This window comes from Phascolarctos cinereus, unplaced genomic scaffold (assembly GCF_003287225.1).
Source record: "Phascolarctos cinereus isolate Bilbo 61053 unplaced genomic scaffold, phaCin_HiC Scaffold_3;HRSCAF=262, whole genome shotgun sequence".
Lineage (NCBI taxonomy): Eukaryota > Metazoa > Chordata > Mammalia > Diprotodontia > Phascolarctidae > Phascolarctos > Phascolarctos cinereus.
The window spans coordinates 52,252,578-52,272,495 of NW_027555736.1; the positions used below are offsets into that span (position 1 = coordinate 52,252,578).

The window sequence follows — 19,918 nt, forward strand, 5'->3', positions numbered from 1 at the left end:
GGCTGGGAGAGAAGTGTAGTTCAGCGTGGGTGTGCAGACAAAGAACAGGCCTCAGTGAACCTGGAGCAGGCCTCAGGGAACTGAATCACGGGCATCTGTGGTAGTTTCCACACTTCTCAACCCACAAACACCAAAGACAACTTAGAAGGTCAGAAGGAAAGGTCTGTGACTGAGCTGAGGGAGAATTTCAGTCCTAGCCCCAGTACTGGCACAGTCCTGGAGTGGCTGCTTCCAGAGCTCTCAGCCCACAGACAGAGAGGGAATTGAGTGGCTGATCAGAAAGTGATTGCAGGGATCTCTTTGCTGGTGCTAAGGCAGGAATCTCCTGGTTTGCCTGTCCTTAGATCTGAGTCATAGCTCTGGGTGGTGATCCTGGGGCAAGGAGGAGCACTGGCATGGTGGAGCTTGTAGTGCCAGTGCAGATGGAATCCTCCTCACAGTTCCAAGGCAGAAAAGAGTGCTCGTGGTCACTCATAGACCTGAGCACAGGGCAGGAAAGAAGTAAACACCTCACTCTTGATCATAACACCTTGGAAGAACTGGAAATTTACAGATCCCTAAAAGTGTCTCTGAAAACAACTGCACAAAACCCCCAAAGCTTGGGACAGTACATTCTCCACACTGGAAGCAGACCCCTACCTTAACAAAGAGTTTAAAACTCAAGTAATTGGCTGGGAACATAAGCAAACTGCACAAAAAAAATTCAGATCATAGAATCTTTCTTTGGTGACAAAGAAGATCAAAACACAACCAGAAGAAGAAAACAAAGTCAAAGCTCCTACATTGAAAGCCTCCAAGAAAAATATGAATCAGTCCCAGGCCATGGAAGAGCTCAAAAAGGATTTTGAGAAGCAAGTAAGAGATGTAGAGGAAAAACTGGGAAGAGAAGTGAGAGTGATGGCTTATGGAGGGAATAACACACACATTCAATTGGGTAAGGAAATCTGTCTTATCCTATGGGAAAATAGGGGGAGAATGGGACAAGAGAGCAGGGGGATGATAGAGAGAAGGGCAGATTGGGAAAGGGGGTAATCAGAAGCAAATACTTCTGAGGAGGGACAGGGTCAAAAGAAAGAATAGAATAAATGGGAGGGCAGGATAGGATTAAAGGAAATAGAGTTAGTTTTTCACATGTCTACTATGGAAGTGTTTTGCATAACTGCACATGTATAACCTATATTGAGTTGCTTGCCTTTTCAATGAGGGTGGGTGGGGAGGGAGGAAGGGAGAAGATTTGAAACCTAAAGTTTTAAAAACATATGTTTAAAAAAAATGTTTTCACATGCTACTGGGAAATAAGAAATACAGGAAATGGGGTACAGAAGTCTGTCCTGCCCTACAGTAAAATAGAAGGGGAAGGGGATAAGAGAAGGGGGGAAGAGACAGAAGAGAGGACAGATTAGAGGAAGGGATATTGAGAATGCATGACATCTTGGGGTGGGGGAGGGGTGAGATGGGGTGAAAATTTGGAACACAAAATCTTGTAGAAGTAAATATTGAAAACTGAAAATAAATAAATTTATATTTAAAAAAAGAGAAATGAAAGTGATGCAAGAAAATCACGAAAAACAAGTCAACAGCTTGCTAAAGGAGACCCCAAAAATACTGAAGAAAATAACACCTTAAAAAATAGCCTAATCCAAATGGCAAAAGAGGTCCAAAAAGCCAATAAGGAGAAGAATGGCTTACAAAGCAAAATTGGGGGGCAGCTAGGTGGCACAGTGCATAGAGCACCGACCTTGGAGTCAGGAAGACCCGAGTTCAAACCTGGCCTCAGATACATAACACTTACTAGCTGTGTGACCCTGGGCAAGTCACTTAACTCCACTGCCTAGCAAAAAAAAAAAAAAGCAAAATTGACCAAATGGAGAAAGAAGTACAAAAGCTTACTGAAGAAAATACTTCCTTAAAAATTAGAATAGAGCAATTGGAAGCTAGTGACTTTATGAGAAATCAAGACACTATAAAACAAATTCAGAAGAATGAAAAAATAGAAAACAATGTGAAATATCTCATTGGAAAAACAACTGACCTGGAAAATAGATCCAGGAGAGAGAATTTAAAAATTATTGGACTATTTGAAAGCCATGATCAAAAAAAGAGCCTAGACATCATCTTTCAAGAAATTATCAAGGAAAACTGCCCTGATATTTTAGAACCAGTGGGCAAAATAGAAATGGAAAGAATCCACTGATCACCTCCTGAAAGAGATCCCCAAAGGAAAATTCCTAGGAACATTGTAGGCAAATTCCACAGTTCCCAGGTCAAGGAGAAAACATTGCAAGCAGCCAGAAAGAAACAATTCAAGCATTGTGGAAACACAATCAGGATAACACAAGATTTAGCAGCTTCTACATTAAGGGACCAGTGGGCTTGGAATATAATATTTTGGAGATCAAAGGAGATAGGATTACAACCAAGAATCACCTACCCAGCAAAAATGAATATAATCCTTCAGGGGGGAAAATGGACATTCAGTGAAATAGAATACTTTGAAGCATTCTTGATGAAAAGACCAGAACTGAACTGAAAATTTGACTTTCAGATACAAGAGAAACATGAAGAGGTAAACAGCAAAGACAAATCATAAGACGTATTAAGGTTGAACTGTTTACATTCTGCATGGAAAGATATTTGTAACTCATGAGTCCTTTGTCAGTATCAGAGTAGTTGGAGGGAAAAAGTTATATGTATGTGTATAGATAGATAGATAGATAGATAGATAGATTGATTGATTAAATAGAGGACACAGGGTGAGTTGAAGATGAAGGGGTGATATCTGGAGAATAAAATTAAGGAGTGAGGGAGGATTATACTGGGAGAAGGAGAAAGGGAGAGGTAGAATGGGGTAAATTATCTCACATAAAACAGACAAGAAAAGGCTTTTACAGTGGAGGGAAAACAGAGGGAAGGTGAGAGGGAATGAATGAATCTTATTCTCATCAGATTTGCCTTAAGGAGAGAATAACATACATACTCAATTGGGTATGGAAATCTATCTTACCCTACAGAAAACAGGGGGGAAGGGGACAAGAGAGCAGGAGGATGATAGAAGGGAGGGCAGACTGGGAGAGGGGGTAATCAGAAGCAAACACTTCTGAGGAGAGACAGGGTCAAAAGGGAGAATAGAATAAATGGGAGGGCGAGATAGGATGAAGGGAAACACAGTTTTTCACAACCTGACTACCATGGAAATGTTTTGCATGATTACACATGTATAACCTGTATCATGTTGGCTTCTCAACGAGGGTGGGTGGGGAGGGAAGAAGAGAGAAAATTTGGAACCCAAAGTTTTAAAAGCAAATGTTAAAAATTGTTTTCACATGCAACTGGGAAATAAGATATACAGGCAATGGGGTATGGAAATCTATCCTGCCCTACAGGAAAATAGAATGGGAAGGGGATACGAGAAGGAAGGGGAGATAGAAAGGAAGGATGAGATGGAAAGAAAATTTGGAACTCAAAATCTTGTGGGAGCGAATGATGAAAATGAAAAATTAATTAATTTAAAAAATAACTATGCACAGAAACACAATACAAATGAAGACATTTGTAACTAAAGAAAACATAGCACTATGTCCTTACCTCCCCAATTGACGGAAGTTGCAACCCAACCATGTAATTCTGCAGAGGTCCTGTAGTCCCAAAAATCTCTGGCACAGAGTAGGCAGCCTCTAAAGTCACCTTTACAAGGTTACCCCCCAAGATTTGGGCTGTAGTCAGTAATGCCTCTGAGACGGATACTGTTACCTCCAGACAGCACTGCAGAAAAAGAAGGCAAAAGAGAAGGAATCATAATAATGCTTTGGATTCGTAGAGTTTCCAATCAAAGTGTTTTCACGGTCATTACCTCACTGGACTCTCACAGCTACGTTATGAGAGAGGAAGATAGAGATTTACATTTCACAATGAGGACAATGAAGCTCATCGTCACAAAGCAGGTCAGCAGCAGAGACAGGACAAAAACCCACTTACTTTGCCCTCTACTACTTTGGTCTTTCCACGAGAGCATGTTGACTTGTTACTTTGCAGCTATTATTTTTTTTTTGAAGTTAGCTACCAAACTAATATGATTAAAATAAACAGCTTTAAAAATAGAAAATGATTCATTCAGTGGTAAATGCAGACGTTCTAGGCAGTATCTATCCAGGAATCAAATTTAACAGGATTTTTCCATTTCAGATTTGCAGGACACAAACCATACTCTAAAGACAGGTAGGAAAAACCTCCATTGGGCAGTTCTATCAGAAGGATGGAGCTGAGTTACTACACTTTTCTGAGGTACAATCAGCATTGCTGCTTAAATACTAAATATCTATACAATCAACAAGATGCCCAATAAAATGAAAGGAACTTGGATGGTATGTTTTAATATGTGTGTTAAACCTGCAAACCTAAGAAAATCATACATATTACACTACAATATAACACATAATCGCTTTGCAACATTGCAAAGGACTAACTCTCCCAACCCTCAAATGGCCTAATAGTATAAAGTCCCCAATCACTACTGAAGGAAAAATAAAATATAACAAACTATGCAAATGCACAATAAAACAGATGGTCTCCTCCACTGTTGTAACACACCTATTTTGTTGCCCTTGGATAAGAGACAACTGCTGTCTTGTCTAAAAAATTACCACAACCCTTCTACTTTATTTAAAAGGACTTCTTTAAAACAAAAAGTATTTGGTCACTTCTGTTTTTCTAACTGCCCTTGAACAAGGAATATTTTCTCATTCAGAAAACAAATGTAACAGCTGCAGGACCAATATTCCCCCCGGAATCCTCCTTTTTTTTTGCTGATTCCCCCTTTCTCTACCCCTCCCTCTCTTATGAAATGCTTTATTGGTTTATCCTAAGTTGCCACAGAATGCTGATTGGCTGTGCACTCTATATGGGTCTAAGAACTTATACAGAAACGAAATCTTTATGCTAGGAAGCTGCTCTCAGCAAGGCTTATCTTCCTTAGCATACAAATACATTTCTTTGCTTCTCTTTGATGTGCAATCACTGAACCTCTACTTATGGTTACACAGATCCCATGAGGTCCCATTTCTCTCAGTTAAGAGAATTCCCCAACACTCTATCCATTTAGACTGCAAGTTCCATCAAGACAAGGACCGAGTTTAAAGGGTCTCTGTATCTCTCTCTCTTTTTTTTTTGACTAGGCAGTGGGGTTAAGTAACTTGCCCAAGGTCACACAGCTATTAAGTGTTATGTGTCTGAGGCTGGATTTGAACTCAGGTCCTCCTGAATCCAGGGCCGGTGCTCTATCCACTGTGCCACCTAGCTGCCCCAAGGGTCTCTGTATCATCCCAAAACCTAGCACAGTGTTTTGAATACAGCAGATGCTTAATAAATGGCTTTTGAAGGAATGACCAAAGATTGTGTAAACAGATTAAATCATCAGATTAAAAATCTGACTATACAGAAACAGAAGTATGACACTAGACATGCTAAAAAATCACCCAAAAAAGGGAAAGCCTCTTATCTCTATTCTCCAAACCCCTTTTCAAATTTTAAAATGAATTGTTAATTAATTTATGTAATTGTGAAATGGAGGCAGGTGTACTAATAACACCGAAAATATGCAGGGGCAAACAGCACAGAAAGTACAGATCCAGCGGCGAAAGAGCAGGGGATACAATAGCAGATGGCATGGGGATGTGGATAGAGTTGCAGAGGGAAGTAGGCAGTGATAGGGAAGAGAATGGATAGAAGAGGCACAGAGGCACTCACATAACCATCGATTAGAATTAGCAGCTCTTAGCAACATAGACCTAATGGAGATGGAGGAGTATTCAGGGGGCAGGAGTTTTGGGGTCTCATTTTCAGAGGGGTTTGGGGGAGAGCTCAAACAAGTCACTGCTTTTACTCTACTATCTTGGCTCCACCCCGAGTCTCATTTTTATAGAGTTTAGGCAGGAAACAGACTAAATCTTATCTGTGTCACCTGGGAGTTAAGTTCAGTAACATATCCATGTTATCTCAAAGTCATTAGTACAACTTTCAAGTGAACAAGTCCACATCATCTCAGAGTGCTGATAACATTTGGTGTTCTGCTGGTCTGGAACTTGTCTGAGATTTACATATCATAGGACCAAAAGGCTATGGCAGCAAGGCCCAGAGTCCTTCCCAGGATGTGATTTTTATGTTAGTATATGATATAGTTCACAAATTATACTCCCTTGATCTTTGGGGTGGTCTGTAGGTAACTTCTAACTTCTCCTTCGCAATCTTATCTCCTATTGTTATTTTATACTGGCTTACTATACTGACTAGAAGGGGACTGTGGTGGTCAGGGGAACCAGAATAAGATAAAATCTTGACACATGGCATCTCTCCACATTCATGACTATTCTCATTCATAAGTCTTTAATCATTTATGTTTTAATGGCATTAATATAATTTATTGAAACAAAGTAGGGTAACTACAAAATGGTAACACAGCAAAAAACAAAACCAAACCCTGTAAACAGATTTTTGAATAGCAAGCTGCAATAAAATTGCTGTAATAGATTGACCAGTCTTCTCTCCCTCCCCCACCTTCTTGCAACCAAAACATGAGAGGAAAGATTAAAGGAGAGAGAAACTGTAGGTTTGGGAACTCATTAAGGAGATCTTGATAAGTGCTTAGAGAAAAACAGGGGAGACATGGTAGAGTGTGGCACTGCCTCCTGTTCCAGGCCAAGCCTAACTTAGCTCAGTGTAATCTCAGGGTCAGGACTGAAGTGTAATGGAAGACTCATAGACCACAGAACATCTAATAAAAAGAAGTTTACTTAACAACAGAAAGGAGATTCAATCATGATCCAGCACTGGTTTGGACAGGTGCAACGCCTGTCCGCCTCCTCGTTGGTCAGGAGGTAGAACATGGGCAGAAGACTATGTTGGGGTGCCTGTCAGAGTGGAAGAGCTCCAACTCCACCAAGGCTGAACTGACTCTCCAGGCAACCACTCTAGACCCAAGCTCCTCGACCAATCAATTCACAAAGAGGATGATCTCCCTTCCCATTAACAAGAAACTAGCCTAACTACATGAAGCAGATGTTGCTTTTACCACACCCCACCCCTTTGTGGCAAGATCCTAAAAACTTTCTAGAACATCTTCTACCACCACACTGACATTATAATGGATGATCATTTTCAAGAATCCACTTCATATTAGATTCTTGCAAAACAAAATAAAATTGCATTTTAAAAAACTAGTAAATAAGATTGAAACAAACTGCTATATATATAATATTACACAGCAAACTTAAAAGTATTAAAACCTCACTTACTACTATTTGCTATAAGAAATGATGAGCAGGAAGATTTCAGAAAAACTTGGACTTACACAAACTAATGCAAAGTGAATTGAGAAGAACCAGGAAAACACTGTATATAATAACAGCAATACTGTACAATAATCAACATATAATGGCTTAGCTATTCTCAGCAATAAAACGATTCAAAACAATTTCAAAGGACTCATGATAAAAAATGCTATCCATCTCCAGAGGAAGAACCAATGGAGTCTGAATGCAGGTCAAAGGATGCTTCTTTTGCTTTCTTTTTTTGTGGTTTGTTTCTGTTTTGTTTTATTTTGGTCTGTGTCTTCTTTCATGTGACTAATATGGAAATATGTTTTGCATGATTGCACATGTATAACTTAAACCAAGTTGCTTACCATCTTGGAAGGGAGGGAAGGAAAGGACGGAAAGAATTTAAAAGTTAAAGTTTTTAAAAATGAATGTTAAAAAAATGTTTTTACGTATAACTGGGAAAAACAAAATATTATTTTGTAAAATATCCACTTACTTTAGCTTCTGGTCGAAGATTCTCCAAGGGTGAGCCAATAATAGGATGTAATGGAGTCATTATTTCAAATGTGCATTCTCCTGTGAAGGAAAAGAAGATCGATTAAACCCAGAAAAGGAAGTACCAAGTTAAAATATTTATAGGCAGAAATGTATCATATTTGAATTTTGCTTTTCCATGGAGTTAAAATGAATGTACTTTATTATACGTGGCTTTTGGTAAGTTTTGTACTTGACCTTCTAGCAAAGGAAGAAGGTCCACAACAGCTTGACCCAGAATTACAGTCTTCTCCTCTTTCTGTTTCTTTTCCTTTGGTAAAACTTCAAACACAGTCACTAGGATAGAAAAACACCAAACATGAAAAAGTTTCAGGTCCACCATTAAGTAACAACAGGGCAGTAAGAAAATTACCAGAAGTGTCTAAGACAAAGGAGAGCTGTCTTAGAAATGAATTAGGGAGCCCAGTATCACTGACCATTTGCTCCTGCTGGAAAATATGAGGCCTCTCCAGGAATTATCCGCTATTCACTTTTCACTAGAGCAACCTTCTCAGAGGAGAGATTTCCAAACTTTATGCAGTGATGGTTTGCCACTTTTTATGAAAACAAGTTGTCATATTCCTCCCACTCTTCTCACAAAACAAGCTATACCACTCTTGAGTTTTATTTAGTTTTTTCAGACACAGGTTTGTTTGTTTATTTTTTGAGGGGGTAGTCAGAAGAGTATATTGTACATAACAAAATGATTATGTTGAGAAATGTAACAGATAGTAGAGTACTTTTAACTTTCACACAAGTATTGTTAAATTTTGAGTTTACAGATTTCATGGTCAAAGGCAGCACAGAGTGGGAAAGCATTGCCCACCTACATCAGGTGCCTGTACTGACTGACGGTGGGGGGTGGCAAAGATTCCACATGGGCTAACTCAACAGTAGTTGCACTGAATTCACTCTCAGCTGGACCAAATTTGCCATTAGTTTTGCTTTAGAAATTTTTGAACTTTCATTTGAACCTTGTTTTTATTGAAAAAGATATACCGACTTGATAGAGCATATGGAGGGGTATATTTGTGGGAGCCGTATTTGAAAACAGGCAATGATTTTGGACATCCCCCAGAATGGAGGTAGGGGGGTAGGCTCAGTCCAATAGTTTGATTATAAACAGAGTGTATAAAAGATCTGAAATGATCCCACAGTAAAAATTTAAAGGACTTATGGTTACATCAAAAGCTGGGTAGTAGAAAATAGTTCAGTAATAAAGTTATCAATAGTCAGTCTCCGGTAACACAGGGTCTAAGTCATAACGAAGCAAATTTAGGATTAAGGTAAGGAAAATCTTCTCACAATTCTAAAAGTGGAATGAGCTGTCCTGGAAGGTAGGGGATTTCACCTCACTGGAGGTCTTCCAGCAAGTACTCTATGACCACTTGTTGGGTACGCTGATGAAAGTCTTGTTCAACTGGAGAGGTTGGCCTAGTTAAGCTCTGGCATCCCATCCATCTCTACGGTCCCTTCTATTTTCTGAGAGTCTATATTCTGATTCTGAGACTAGACTGGATTGTAGGAAGCAATGGAGGGAAAACCACATCCTGAGTCTGGGGCAATAAGCCCAGAAGCTGGTAGTTATTTTAGTGGAAAGGGAAAAAAAACCAGGCTTTGGCTTATTATAATGGTAAAGAAACAATGGATAATATTGGGGTGGAACAAGAGGGTAGGTATGTGCACAGATGTGAAGTTCTGTACTTGAGTGCTACAAAAATCAATCAGATGAGATTAGTAATCAGTGGGATGCTCCAACTTCTGACAGAAACAGAGAGAGTTCAAATGTGTACAAACTGTTCATAGATCAACAGGGTGGGATATTTGGCTTTCCTCATCATGTCTACCTTCAGATCCCCATCACAGCCAAAAGTAACAGTCACGATAAACAAGTATAATATCAACACACAATTGGTGGGCCTTGTGATCAGGCTGTGGCATGGGCCAGAGCTGAAATAAAATATTATTATTTTTGTATATGGGCCAAGCTGGCTCTATAGTTAGACATAAGGAAAATATTTAGCACCATAAAGACTTACAGAACACAGGCTTGTGGGCAAGGTCATCTAAAGTATTGGTTCCTTCAGAAGTGAAGTCAAAACTGCTGGCAAAGTTGTATTTCGCTGTTCCTTCAGAAGAAACGGTAACTTTTGAAGAGTCTCCCAAGAGCACACTATTAAATTCTGCACGAACAAAGGTGACTGGAGTATCCCCTTTAGTACCTTTCTATTGGAGAGAAACATAAACTTGTTATTTTACAAATATACTCAAATAGCACCTAGTTCTTGAAAGCACATGGCAATTCACTGCCTCATCTTCTCTTTTTCTGCCAGCTCCACATGAATATGTGTGCTCAGCATTCATATGGACACAGTAAGCACATAATATCTGCATAAGAAAAATATATGACTGTGGCACTTTCATTCCCTCATGCTATAGTTCAAAGGATCATAGAGGGAGAGGTGAAAGGAATATTAGTGCTAATCTAAGGGTTTAGTACCCTCAGTTAGAGATGAAAAAACTGAGGCCTCAGAGGTAAAGTGAGTTGACCAAGGTCACATAGGTAGTAAACAGCATAGCTAGGATTTGAACCCAGTCCCTCTGACTGAAAATCCAATGCTCTGTAAGCTTTGGAATCATTACAGATAAGCAAACACAAGGGGACAGATGAAGAAATGATACTCCTTTTTAGGACAATAATTAGGTAATAGAAACCACTATCCATAGGAACTAGAACTCCCATTATCCCATTTGATAGGATTATAAATTTTAGAGCTACAGGGACATTAGAGGTCATCTACTCCAACATCCTAATTTTACCAGTGGAAATGAATGGAGAGGAGAAGAGCATTTTCCGAGTGCTTCCTATGGGTCAGGCACTGTGTTTAGTATGTGCTGGCAGACCCCAAGAAAGGAGCCACCTCAGAGGCCATCCTCTACAACACTCCTGACAAGTGGGGGTCTCTCCAGCAAAGGGGAATCCTCCCATTCCTACCTAGGCTGCACCTCCCACTTTGGGAGATGTTAGAAGTTGATTCTGAATGAGAAGCTTAAATTGGCCTCTTCTACCCATTGTGTTCTTGGAGGTCCACTAAAACAAGTCTATGCCCCTGCCACATGACACTCCTCCAGATGCTTGAAGACAGCTCTGACTTTCCCACTCATTTGCTCATCTCTGGGCTGAACATCCTGTTTCCTCAACAGATCAAGCAGCAAAGGCACAGAACAGGGAGACAAATAAGTAAGAGAACCACAGAACTTTAGGGCTGGAGAGGACTCCAGTGTCCATATAGTCTACCCCATTTCTGAAAAAGAATAACTACCCTCAACATCCTTAACAAACGGCCATTGAGCCTGGGCTAGATGGGGACCACCCTCCTTCTTGAGACAGCCTATTCCACGCAGGGACAGTGTTAGTTGGCAGGAAGTTTTTCTTCATCTCTAGCCTAAATCTGCTTCTTTGCAAGTTCTACCCACTGCCCCTGGCTCTGCTGGCTGGGGCTAAGCAGAAAAAGTCTGTTCATCTCCCACAAGACAACTTTTCAAATACCTGAGGACAGCTATAACTTTCAATAGTGAAAGGTGGCTAATTGCACAGTGGATAGAGCAGTAGGTCCAGAGTCAGGAAGACCCAAGTTCAAATCCAGACTCAAGACCCCAATAGTTGTATGACTCTGGGCAAGTCACTCAACCTTTGTCTCAGTTTCCTCAACTGTAAAATGAAGATAATAATAGCACTCACCTCCCAGAGCTGTTGTGAGGATCATCACAAAGCTCTCACAGTGCCTCGCACACGGTAGGTACTTAATAAATGCTTGTTCTCTTTTCTTTCACTGGATAAATCCTCAAGACGCAGGGCTTTTCCCATCATAAGTACAAGCATACCTCCTCTTATTGCGCTTTTCACAAATTGAAGATTTGTGGCAATTGGCAAGTCTATTGGTGCCACTGTTCCAACAGCATATGCTTACATTGTGTCTCTGTCCCATTTGGGTAATTCTTGTAATATTTCAAACTTTTTCATTAGTATTATTATTATTACATTTATGATGGTGATCTATGATCAATGATCTACTATCAGTAGCCAGTACCCACTATTTTAATTGTTTTAGGGAGCCATGAACCCCACCTATATAAAAGAGCAAACTTAATAAGTGTTGTGTGTGTGAGTGTGTGTGTTTGTGTGTTCTGACTGCTTCACAAGGTGGCCATTCCCCTCTCTCTCTCTCCCTCTCCTTGACTTTCCCTATTCCCTGAAACACAACAATATTGAAATTAGGCCAATTAATAACCCTGCAATGGTTTCTTAAGTGTTCAAGTGACAGGAAGAGGCAATCTCTGCTGAGGCCACCTCAAACTTCAGCAACTGCCACCCTGATCAGTCAGCAGCCATCAACATCAAGGCCAGACCCTCCAGCAAAAAAGTTATGACTTGCTGAAGAGTCAAATGATGGTTAGCATTTTTTAAGCAATGAAATATTTTAAATTAAGGTATGTACATTTTTAAAAGACACAATACTATTGCACACTTAATAAACTATAGTATGCTATAAGCATAACTTTTATATACACTGGGAAACCAAAAAATTCATGACTCACTTTATTGTGATATTTGCTTTATTGCAGTGGTCTGGACTGAACCCACAATATCTCCTAGGTATGCCTTACTCAGTGCTTTTTCATTCATTCACATGGCATGAACTTTCTTCCTTTTGCTATCCCAGTGACCCTGATCTGAATGTTCTACAAGTGGAAGTGACTGGCAGGGAGGATAAGAGCCTAAGCTTAGAGTTCCAGTAGCTCTGTCTTCTGATAGAATTTATCAGCCATGTGAATGTATGAGTTGCTCAAATGAGAAACATGAAATTGTCAAAAGTAACTTTACCAAGTCATATCCATCCATCACCGTGATCTGTACTGGCTTGCCAGCTGCAGCTGAGGTTTCCATAGTGGTAGCTGGGCAGAGTTATTCTGATTAACCTGAACACAAATAGTGTTTTTGTTGTTCCTACAAAGAGAAGGAATAGATGTGTCTTCTCACACAGGGAAGCCATGAAGGGACTCAGGTTACGTATTACCCAGTTCTTGTGCCAACATTTTCTCCGGGGTACCTGGAATCACTTCGATTCATGCTTGCTTTACAATTCTTTACTCCTATCCTACTTTTTCTGGCAGGTGGGAGTGGTTCAGGAAAGGAAATGATAGAAAAGGAAATGATTGTACAAGCTTGTGCTAACAAAGACTTAAGGGTCTTATATGTAGAATTAGCTTATAAACTTCTCACCTCCAATAAGACAAATAAAAAAACCTGTCTTGCTTTCACATACAACCCTCAACTACTCTTTCATGATTTTTCCATTTAAAAGCTGATTTTGATATTCATTTTTGCCCAGGCAAAAATGTTGGAGTGGGTTGAGGTAATCTAGCCTGCACCCAGTGATCTTATTTCTCCTATACAAAGCCTAAGTATTATCTTTGAATCTCTTTACTACATCACTTCTCATTTCAAATCCATTACCAGTTCCTGTTAAATGCATCTCTGTAACATCTCTATGATCTGTCCTTTCCTCTCTATTCCCTTTGCTAACAACTCTAGTACAAGCTCTCAGTAACTGGATTATGGCAATAACCTTCTAACAGGTCCTCCCATCTCCATTCTCTTTCCTCCTCCCATCCATTCTTCATATCTCTGCCTGTCTAATCTTCCTTCTGCACAGATTTGGTCAAGCTACTTCTTTGTCAAAAAATCTTCTACCAACTAAAATTCAAGTTCCTTTGCCTGGCAGTCAAAGCCTTTCACAATCTGACACTACTTTGCCTATCCAGCCTTATCTCATACTACCCTTCCCAAATGCTCCAGTCAAACAGAACTACTTTGTGCTCTGTGGCCCTGCTCATATCATTCCCTATGCCTAGAATGTTGCCCCTCCTCTAGGCCTGCTACGTTGCCACTCATTTTGAAAGCCTAAATCAAATGCCACTTCTTCCCTAAAGCCTTTCCCAAAAGCCTTGTACTTTGGACCTCAAATAATACTTTCTTCTGCACTTCTTGAATGTACTTATGATGTAATACTGTGTTTTGGAGTCAGAAGTTTTTGTATCTTATCCCCTGACTAAACCTAGGAGGGGCCTAGCACACTGGCTCTGCACAAAGCACGTGATTAATAAATATTTGGTGAACGAAAGAATGAATCCTAACCTGTGTAGAATCGGCATAGAATGGTCAGTCTGCTTCTGTTAATGGTATCAGCTGCGCTTCCCCCAGTCACCTCACTCAGCCTCAAGATCTCAATCACTGTTAACTCTTTTTCTTTTGCCTTCCATAGCCAACTACTTTAGTTTGGAACCTGGTTGCCCCTCCATTAGATCCTTGCAAGTGATGACCTGACTTCCAGTTTTCTATTCAATCTGTCCTATTCACCAATGCCAAAGTAAAAGCACAACTCTCAGCTTGCTGTCCATTGCCTACTACATCCAAACTCCTTAATGTGTTACTAAAGGCTCGCTGACCATTCAGCCACAATGTCCCTTTCTACATTTTCTCCCATGATTTCTTTTCATGTACCCTACACTCCCATCAAAATAGACTACTCACTCTTCCCTATACAGAACCTATACTTCTCTGCCCCCTTGCTTCTGTTAATCCTGTCAATTTCCTAGAATGTCTTTCTTCTTCACCCATCTCTGCCTGCAGAAATCTCACTTATTTTTCAAGTCCCCGCTCATATGCAGACTTCATAAAGTCTTCCCTTATCTCTTCAAACGGACCTGTGATCTCTTCCTGCTCTGAGGCCCAGAAGCACTTTATCCAAACTTCTTTTCCAGCATTACCACAAGGTAACTCATGTCATAGGGGCAGCTAGATAGCTCAGTGGATAGAGCGCTGGACCTGGAGTCAGAAAAACGTGAGTTCAAATCTGCCCTCAGACGCTTGCTCTCACTAGCTGCGGTGACCCTGGGCAAGTTACTTAACTTCTGTTTGCCTTAATCCACTGGAGAAGGAAACGGCAAAGCACTCCGGAATCAGGCACAACTGAACAATAACAACTCATGTCACAGTTGCTGGTAAATGTAAAAAAGAACCTTCTCTGCCTCTTACCTGAGGTAACGGGAACCTTAGTGCTTCTTTGCTGCTATAGCAACCAGTCTGAGCTCTCGCGAGAGATCGCTGTTCTCGCGAAGCTAGACCTAGTCCCAACCGGGCGGTGGTTCTTTCTGCGCATGCGCGCGGAGGGCGGTGGTGATGCGCGACGTATCCTAGCGCTTCTTTGCTGCTATAGCAACCAGTCTGAACTCTCGCGAGAGATCGCTGTTCTCGCGAAGCTTGACCTAGTCCCAAGTGGGCGGTGGTTCTCTCCGCGCATGCGGGCGCCGAGGTGGGGGAAGATGTGAGACATAGTGAGCGCGGCCCTGTAAGGCAGGGGCCGGGGCGGGGGGCTTCTAGCCACAGACTGAGCTGCCCGGGGGGGCGAGGCCCAACCTCCAGCCGCTTTGACCACCCAGGCGGGCTCCTGGGGCAGTGCTCAATCATTTAAATCGTCCCCTTTCGCGTGGCACCCAAAGTGCTGCAGGTGGAAATGCCAGATTTAGGCCATCAAGGCCAACCTCATTTTACAGATGAGGAAACCGAGTCCCGCAGAAGTTAAGGAACTTGACGAAGGTCACCTTGGAAGGCCACGGAAGTAGGATTTGAACTGGGGTCTCCCAGACTCCAGGCCCGCGGTGCCACCTAATCAAACTACTACTTTTTTGAGGGGCGGAGGGGAATGGGGGTTAAAAGTAACTTGCCCAGGATCACACTGCTAGTGAGGGTAAACGTCTGAGGGCACATTTGAACTCAGGTCCTCTTGAATCCAGGGGCGGTGCTCTACCCTCTGCGCCACCTAGCGGCCCCCTATCAAACTGCTTCTAAGAGCCATGGTCCCATTCCACACCTCCAGGCAGGCTCTTCTCTGAAGAAGCCCTACACTTCATTTAGCTAATCTGCTTGTTACAGCTCACCTCGCTGCCTGGTCCTGCCTCGATGGTCCAGCCTGCATAAATGCACTGTCCTCTGTCCGCAACACCCCATCCTGTTCCTCCTGCATCCCCATCTCCTTCAGGTCCCCAAAACCCGGGTCAGAAGCTGCCATCCACAGCATGCATTTCTGTTCCCTATTGGCACCACTCATTTTTTTTGGGGGGGGGTGGAGGGGCCTCCTCTCTGCTTAGCCATTGCTTTATTTTTGCATTGCCCACTGGAACACGGGAACCATGTCGTTCATTTACATCCTGTCTCAAGCCCCTGGACTGGCCACCCACAAAAGACGGGCAGTCAACCCAAAAAAAACCAAAGGCAGGAGCTCTGCTCTGAATGGATCCTGCTTTTTCCCAGGGAACACGCCTCCTAAACAGGCTGCATTCTGCCTCATTGCACACTTCTTCTCTTTCCCAAGTTATGATTAAACTGTGAGGGATTTTAAGGTTTGCTATATAATTAATTGTGTGCTAGAATTTTGGTTTTGAAAAGAATTAGTAGGTGACATTTATTCTGTAGGTGGAAAGTGAGATCCTTATAAACAAACTGCCATTTTATACAAAATAAGATGCAAATTATTATTCTGATTTTTAAAAATATTTGCATTTTTTTAAAAGTAGTTATAAAGTTGTCCCAGCTTTAACCTTTTAACTGATGGCAGTGCTCCAAATGGGTTTTAAAGACCACATAACTTTTAGCGATGCTTTTATAGTTAGGTATGATTATGCAGGGCTAGTCTATGATAATTTTTATTTCTTCCATAATCTTGATTTGAATAAGACAGTAATGGTGAAAGTTATGTTTCCTCCATACATTATTATTACATCATTGTCACATCATGGCTTGACATTGATTTTGTATAGAATAAAAATAACATTAGAATTAAGGCAAGAATAGCATGTGCAGACTAAGCACATTAACCCTGATGGTGTCCTTAATAAAAAGCACATTTGGTTAGGCTACAGTTGATTTTGCTGCATGCAAGATAGCTGTCTTCAAGAGAATGAGACTGGAATAGTTCAATTTCTTTAAAAAAAAATAAACAACCCCAACCCTTCTACTGGCCCACAATGGCCAGGAGCAGGCGGCGATAGTCTCCACTGGTGTCACTGGAGATCATGGTCCCCAGTGTCTTCTGATACATCTGTGCAAACGTCTGTTTCACTTGCACAAGGTCAATCTGCACAAGAGGTGAAAGATCTGATGTGAGGACAAAACTGTTATAAATAAAAGCTGGCATTTATCGTCTTGACCAATGAAAGGCTCTAATTTCAGCGAAAGCAGATTAAAAAAAAGCTCAGGGACATTTTTATACTTGTTCTCATTCTATGACTAGTACTAAATAATGAAGGTCTAACTTGTAAAGAACACTGATTACAGTGTTGTGAATTGTATTGTGAATAGCACCTCAAAAAAAGTTATTCCATTTTCACTTTAAAAGCCTTTGGGGGGGGCAGCTAGGTGGTGCAGTGGATAGAGCACTGGCCCTGAAGTCAGGAGGACCTGAGTTCAAATCTGGCCTCAGACCAAACACTTGACACTTACTAGCTGTGTGACCCTGGGCAAATCACTTAACCCCAATTGCCAAAAAAAAAAAAAAGCCTTTGGATTTAGAAACACTTGGCAGAAGCAGCCCTTGTGTACAAGTTTTTACATCAGCAAAACAGTGACTGGTGCAGCAATCTTTCACCTCCCCTTGCTGTTGTTTGTCCTTGGTTCTCGATGAGGACCGTGACATCAGGAAGGTGATGCCATGACTTGCAAGTGAACTGGATTACAGTGAGAGAGGGCTGTGCAAAGTCGCCAGCTTCATTTTCTTCTCCAGGTCCAGTGGCAATATATATATCAGGACAACTAGAGATGGCCCTGCTCCATCTCTCCATAAGTCAATGCACATCCCTAACCCCACAACCTCTCAAAAGTATGACCATCCCTAAGTATTTTTTCCACAATGGTTATTCTCTAGGTATGAATCCCAGTGGTCTGTCTCCCTGTACGGCAGATTAAAAACCCTCTCAGGGCATGGAAGGTGAATTGACATCCTTGACCAGTGACCAGCTAACAGTCACAGAGATTTTCCCAATGTTTTATTTGTTAACTTTCCGTGATCTGGCTCTGTAAGAATCTCAACCGGCAACTTTCAACTAAAGGGTGCCAAGTGAGGAATCCAGCAAGCTGGCGTATGACATAACTACAGTCTAGGTAGAAAGAGAAAAGCTTACTTCACTCCGGGTGACGACAATCCTCACGAGGGTCGAGTCATCTGTGCCAGCCCCTCTCATGGAGTAGTAGAGCCGCTCAGCAAAGAAGGCCGGACGGTTTAAGGCACACTGCACTGTCAGGCAATCATATCACAAAGAATTAGATGTTCCATGGCTATGCAGGGGAGTCTGACCTGGAGGGCTGACCTGAAACCTTTGGTCCTTCTCCCTACTTACACCCCAGCTACTTCTCCAGCTACAGACCTGAAGGGCTGTGGAAATGTCCTCTCTTTTTTTACTCAATATTCACTACCCCATTCTGCATGTATTTCACAGGTTCTCCTTCTTCCCTGAATGTTCCCTTTGGCAAATATATCCCAGTTCCTCACTGTTCTGGAAGACGACTCCAATTCTATTTCCACTCAAAGCAGGAAATCTAGCCACTGCAAGTAACATCTTATTCAAAAGCAAAAGAAACAGGGGCGGCTCGGTGGCGCACTGGATAGAGCACCGGCCCTGGAGTCAGGAGGACCTGAGTTCAAATCTGGACTCAGACACATAATACGCACTAGCTGTGTGACTCTGGGCAAGTCACTTAATCCCAATTGCCTCACCAAAGGGGGAAAAAAAAAAGCAACAGACACACACTGATTCTAAAAGCGACTGAGATGTAGAAAACACTGCCCTCTATGTCTGAGAGCTAGGTATAGGGTACACGTGGGCTCTAAAAGAGAGAACAGGGAACTGAGCATTAAGAAATCTGGACTGGTCTCCAAGCTTTTTAAAAAATTGGTTTCCCAACATGTTCAAGTGAGAGAGAAAGGGCTGTCAACTCTTGAAACAAACCTGCCAGACGCATGGTATAAATTTCCTGTGTTTGTGGTCACTACCCAGGACTCTGGAGCCACATCTTACACTCCCACCTGAGCAGTTTTTGAGGGCCAAGTCCTGGGTTCAGAATCAGGATGGACTCTGAGCTCCCTGCTTGCCAGAAAAGTGTGCGCATCTGGTCTTGTGGATTCGCAAACCATGAACTCAACTAGGAATCCAGCAAAGCCTTCTTGGGATTAGACAGGGGCAAGGGCGATTTTCTTTCCTAAACGGATGTCCGCAGCGTTACCAGATGAGGCAACGGGCATTCTGGAAACTGAAACCAGAATACTCTAGGAAGAGAAGGGAATGAAGGCAACATACCCCACAGTTTTATAAAGCAAAAGGGACAAGACAACACAACCTAGAAATGAATATTTGTCAGCAGCAGCATCTACTGTAGAAGAACCACTTCGAGGCTAGGAGAGAGGGTATTTCCAAAAAGGGAGGATGTTGCTCAGAAGACAGGACAACTTACCTCCTATTTCCATTTTGGCAGAAGGAATGCACCACCTGCGCAGAGCATTAGCTATGGCCACGTAGTGATATTGATAAAGATATCATCTCTTTTCTGAGTATTAAGGCTATATTTAGTAACATTACCTCCCTCAATTCCATTCTATTGAGTAGAAAAATTCTATTCCTCTCTTACTGAAGGCCCTGAATGTCAGAAATTGTTTTTTGACTAAATCTATCTTTCAAAAGCAAAAAGGCCCCCAACAGCCTGTGGATGTAGTAAGTGGCCCTTGGCTTAATGAAGGCTTGTGTGTTAGGAACTTGGAGTCCCCCCCCAGGAGTAAGCACTTCCTTTACATTAAAAATCGCAGCCCTCAGAAACTACCTTTTTACAAGTCTGAGTGAAAGTCCACCATCAAAGCCAAATATGGCCAACAACTTCAAGATTAAATGTCAACAATTCACCAGGACCTGTATACAAAACAAAGCTGGCCATGAGCTCTGCCCAGGGACTTTATAAAAAAGCTCTC

At 41.7% G+C, this 19,918-nt stretch overlaps 2 protein-coding genes across 9 annotated transcripts in view; both read right to left on the reverse strand.

The window, feature by feature from the left end:
- Positions 1 to 15,047, reverse strand: part of CFAP70 (cilia and flagella associated protein 70) — a 78,641-nt gene extending 63,594 nt beyond the window's left edge. For 3 of the 5 annotated variants that reach the window (XM_078150836.1, XM_078150839.1, XM_078150835.1), the window contains exons 1-6: positions 14,944 to 15,046; positions 12,730 to 12,852; positions 9,884 to 10,070; positions 8,043 to 8,141; positions 7,807 to 7,886; positions 3,586 to 3,762 (exon numbers count right to left, since the gene is read on the reverse strand). In XM_078150836.1, coding sequence (XP_078006962.1) covers positions 3,586 to 3,762; positions 7,807 to 7,886; positions 8,043 to 8,141; positions 9,884 to 10,070; positions 12,730 to 12,792 — 606 coding nt within the window. In that variant the 5' untranslated portion in view covers positions 12,793 to 12,852; positions 14,944 to 15,046. Of the gene's footprint in view, positions 1 to 3,585; positions 3,763 to 7,806; positions 7,887 to 8,042; positions 8,142 to 9,883; positions 10,071 to 12,729; positions 12,853 to 14,943 lie in introns of all 5 variants that reach the window. The other 2 variants (XM_078150837.1, XM_078150838.1) reach the window with 1 other exon arrangement.
- A 1,547-nt stretch (positions 15,048 to 16,594) lies between these two features.
- The window catches only part of ANXA7 (annexin A7), a 30,974-nt gene continuing 27,650 nt past the window's right edge, over positions 16,595 to 19,918 (reverse strand). For all 4 annotated transcript variants that reach the window (XM_021006135.2, XM_078150842.1, XM_078150841.1 and 1 more), the window contains 2 exons: positions 18,084 to 18,196; positions 16,595 to 17,041 (listed from right to left, as the gene is read on the reverse strand). In XM_021006135.2, the coding sequence (XP_020861794.1) occupies positions 16,919 to 17,041; positions 18,084 to 18,196 (236 nt within the window). In that variant the 3' untranslated portion in view covers positions 16,595 to 16,918. The remainder of the gene's footprint in view (positions 17,042 to 18,083; positions 18,197 to 19,918) is intronic.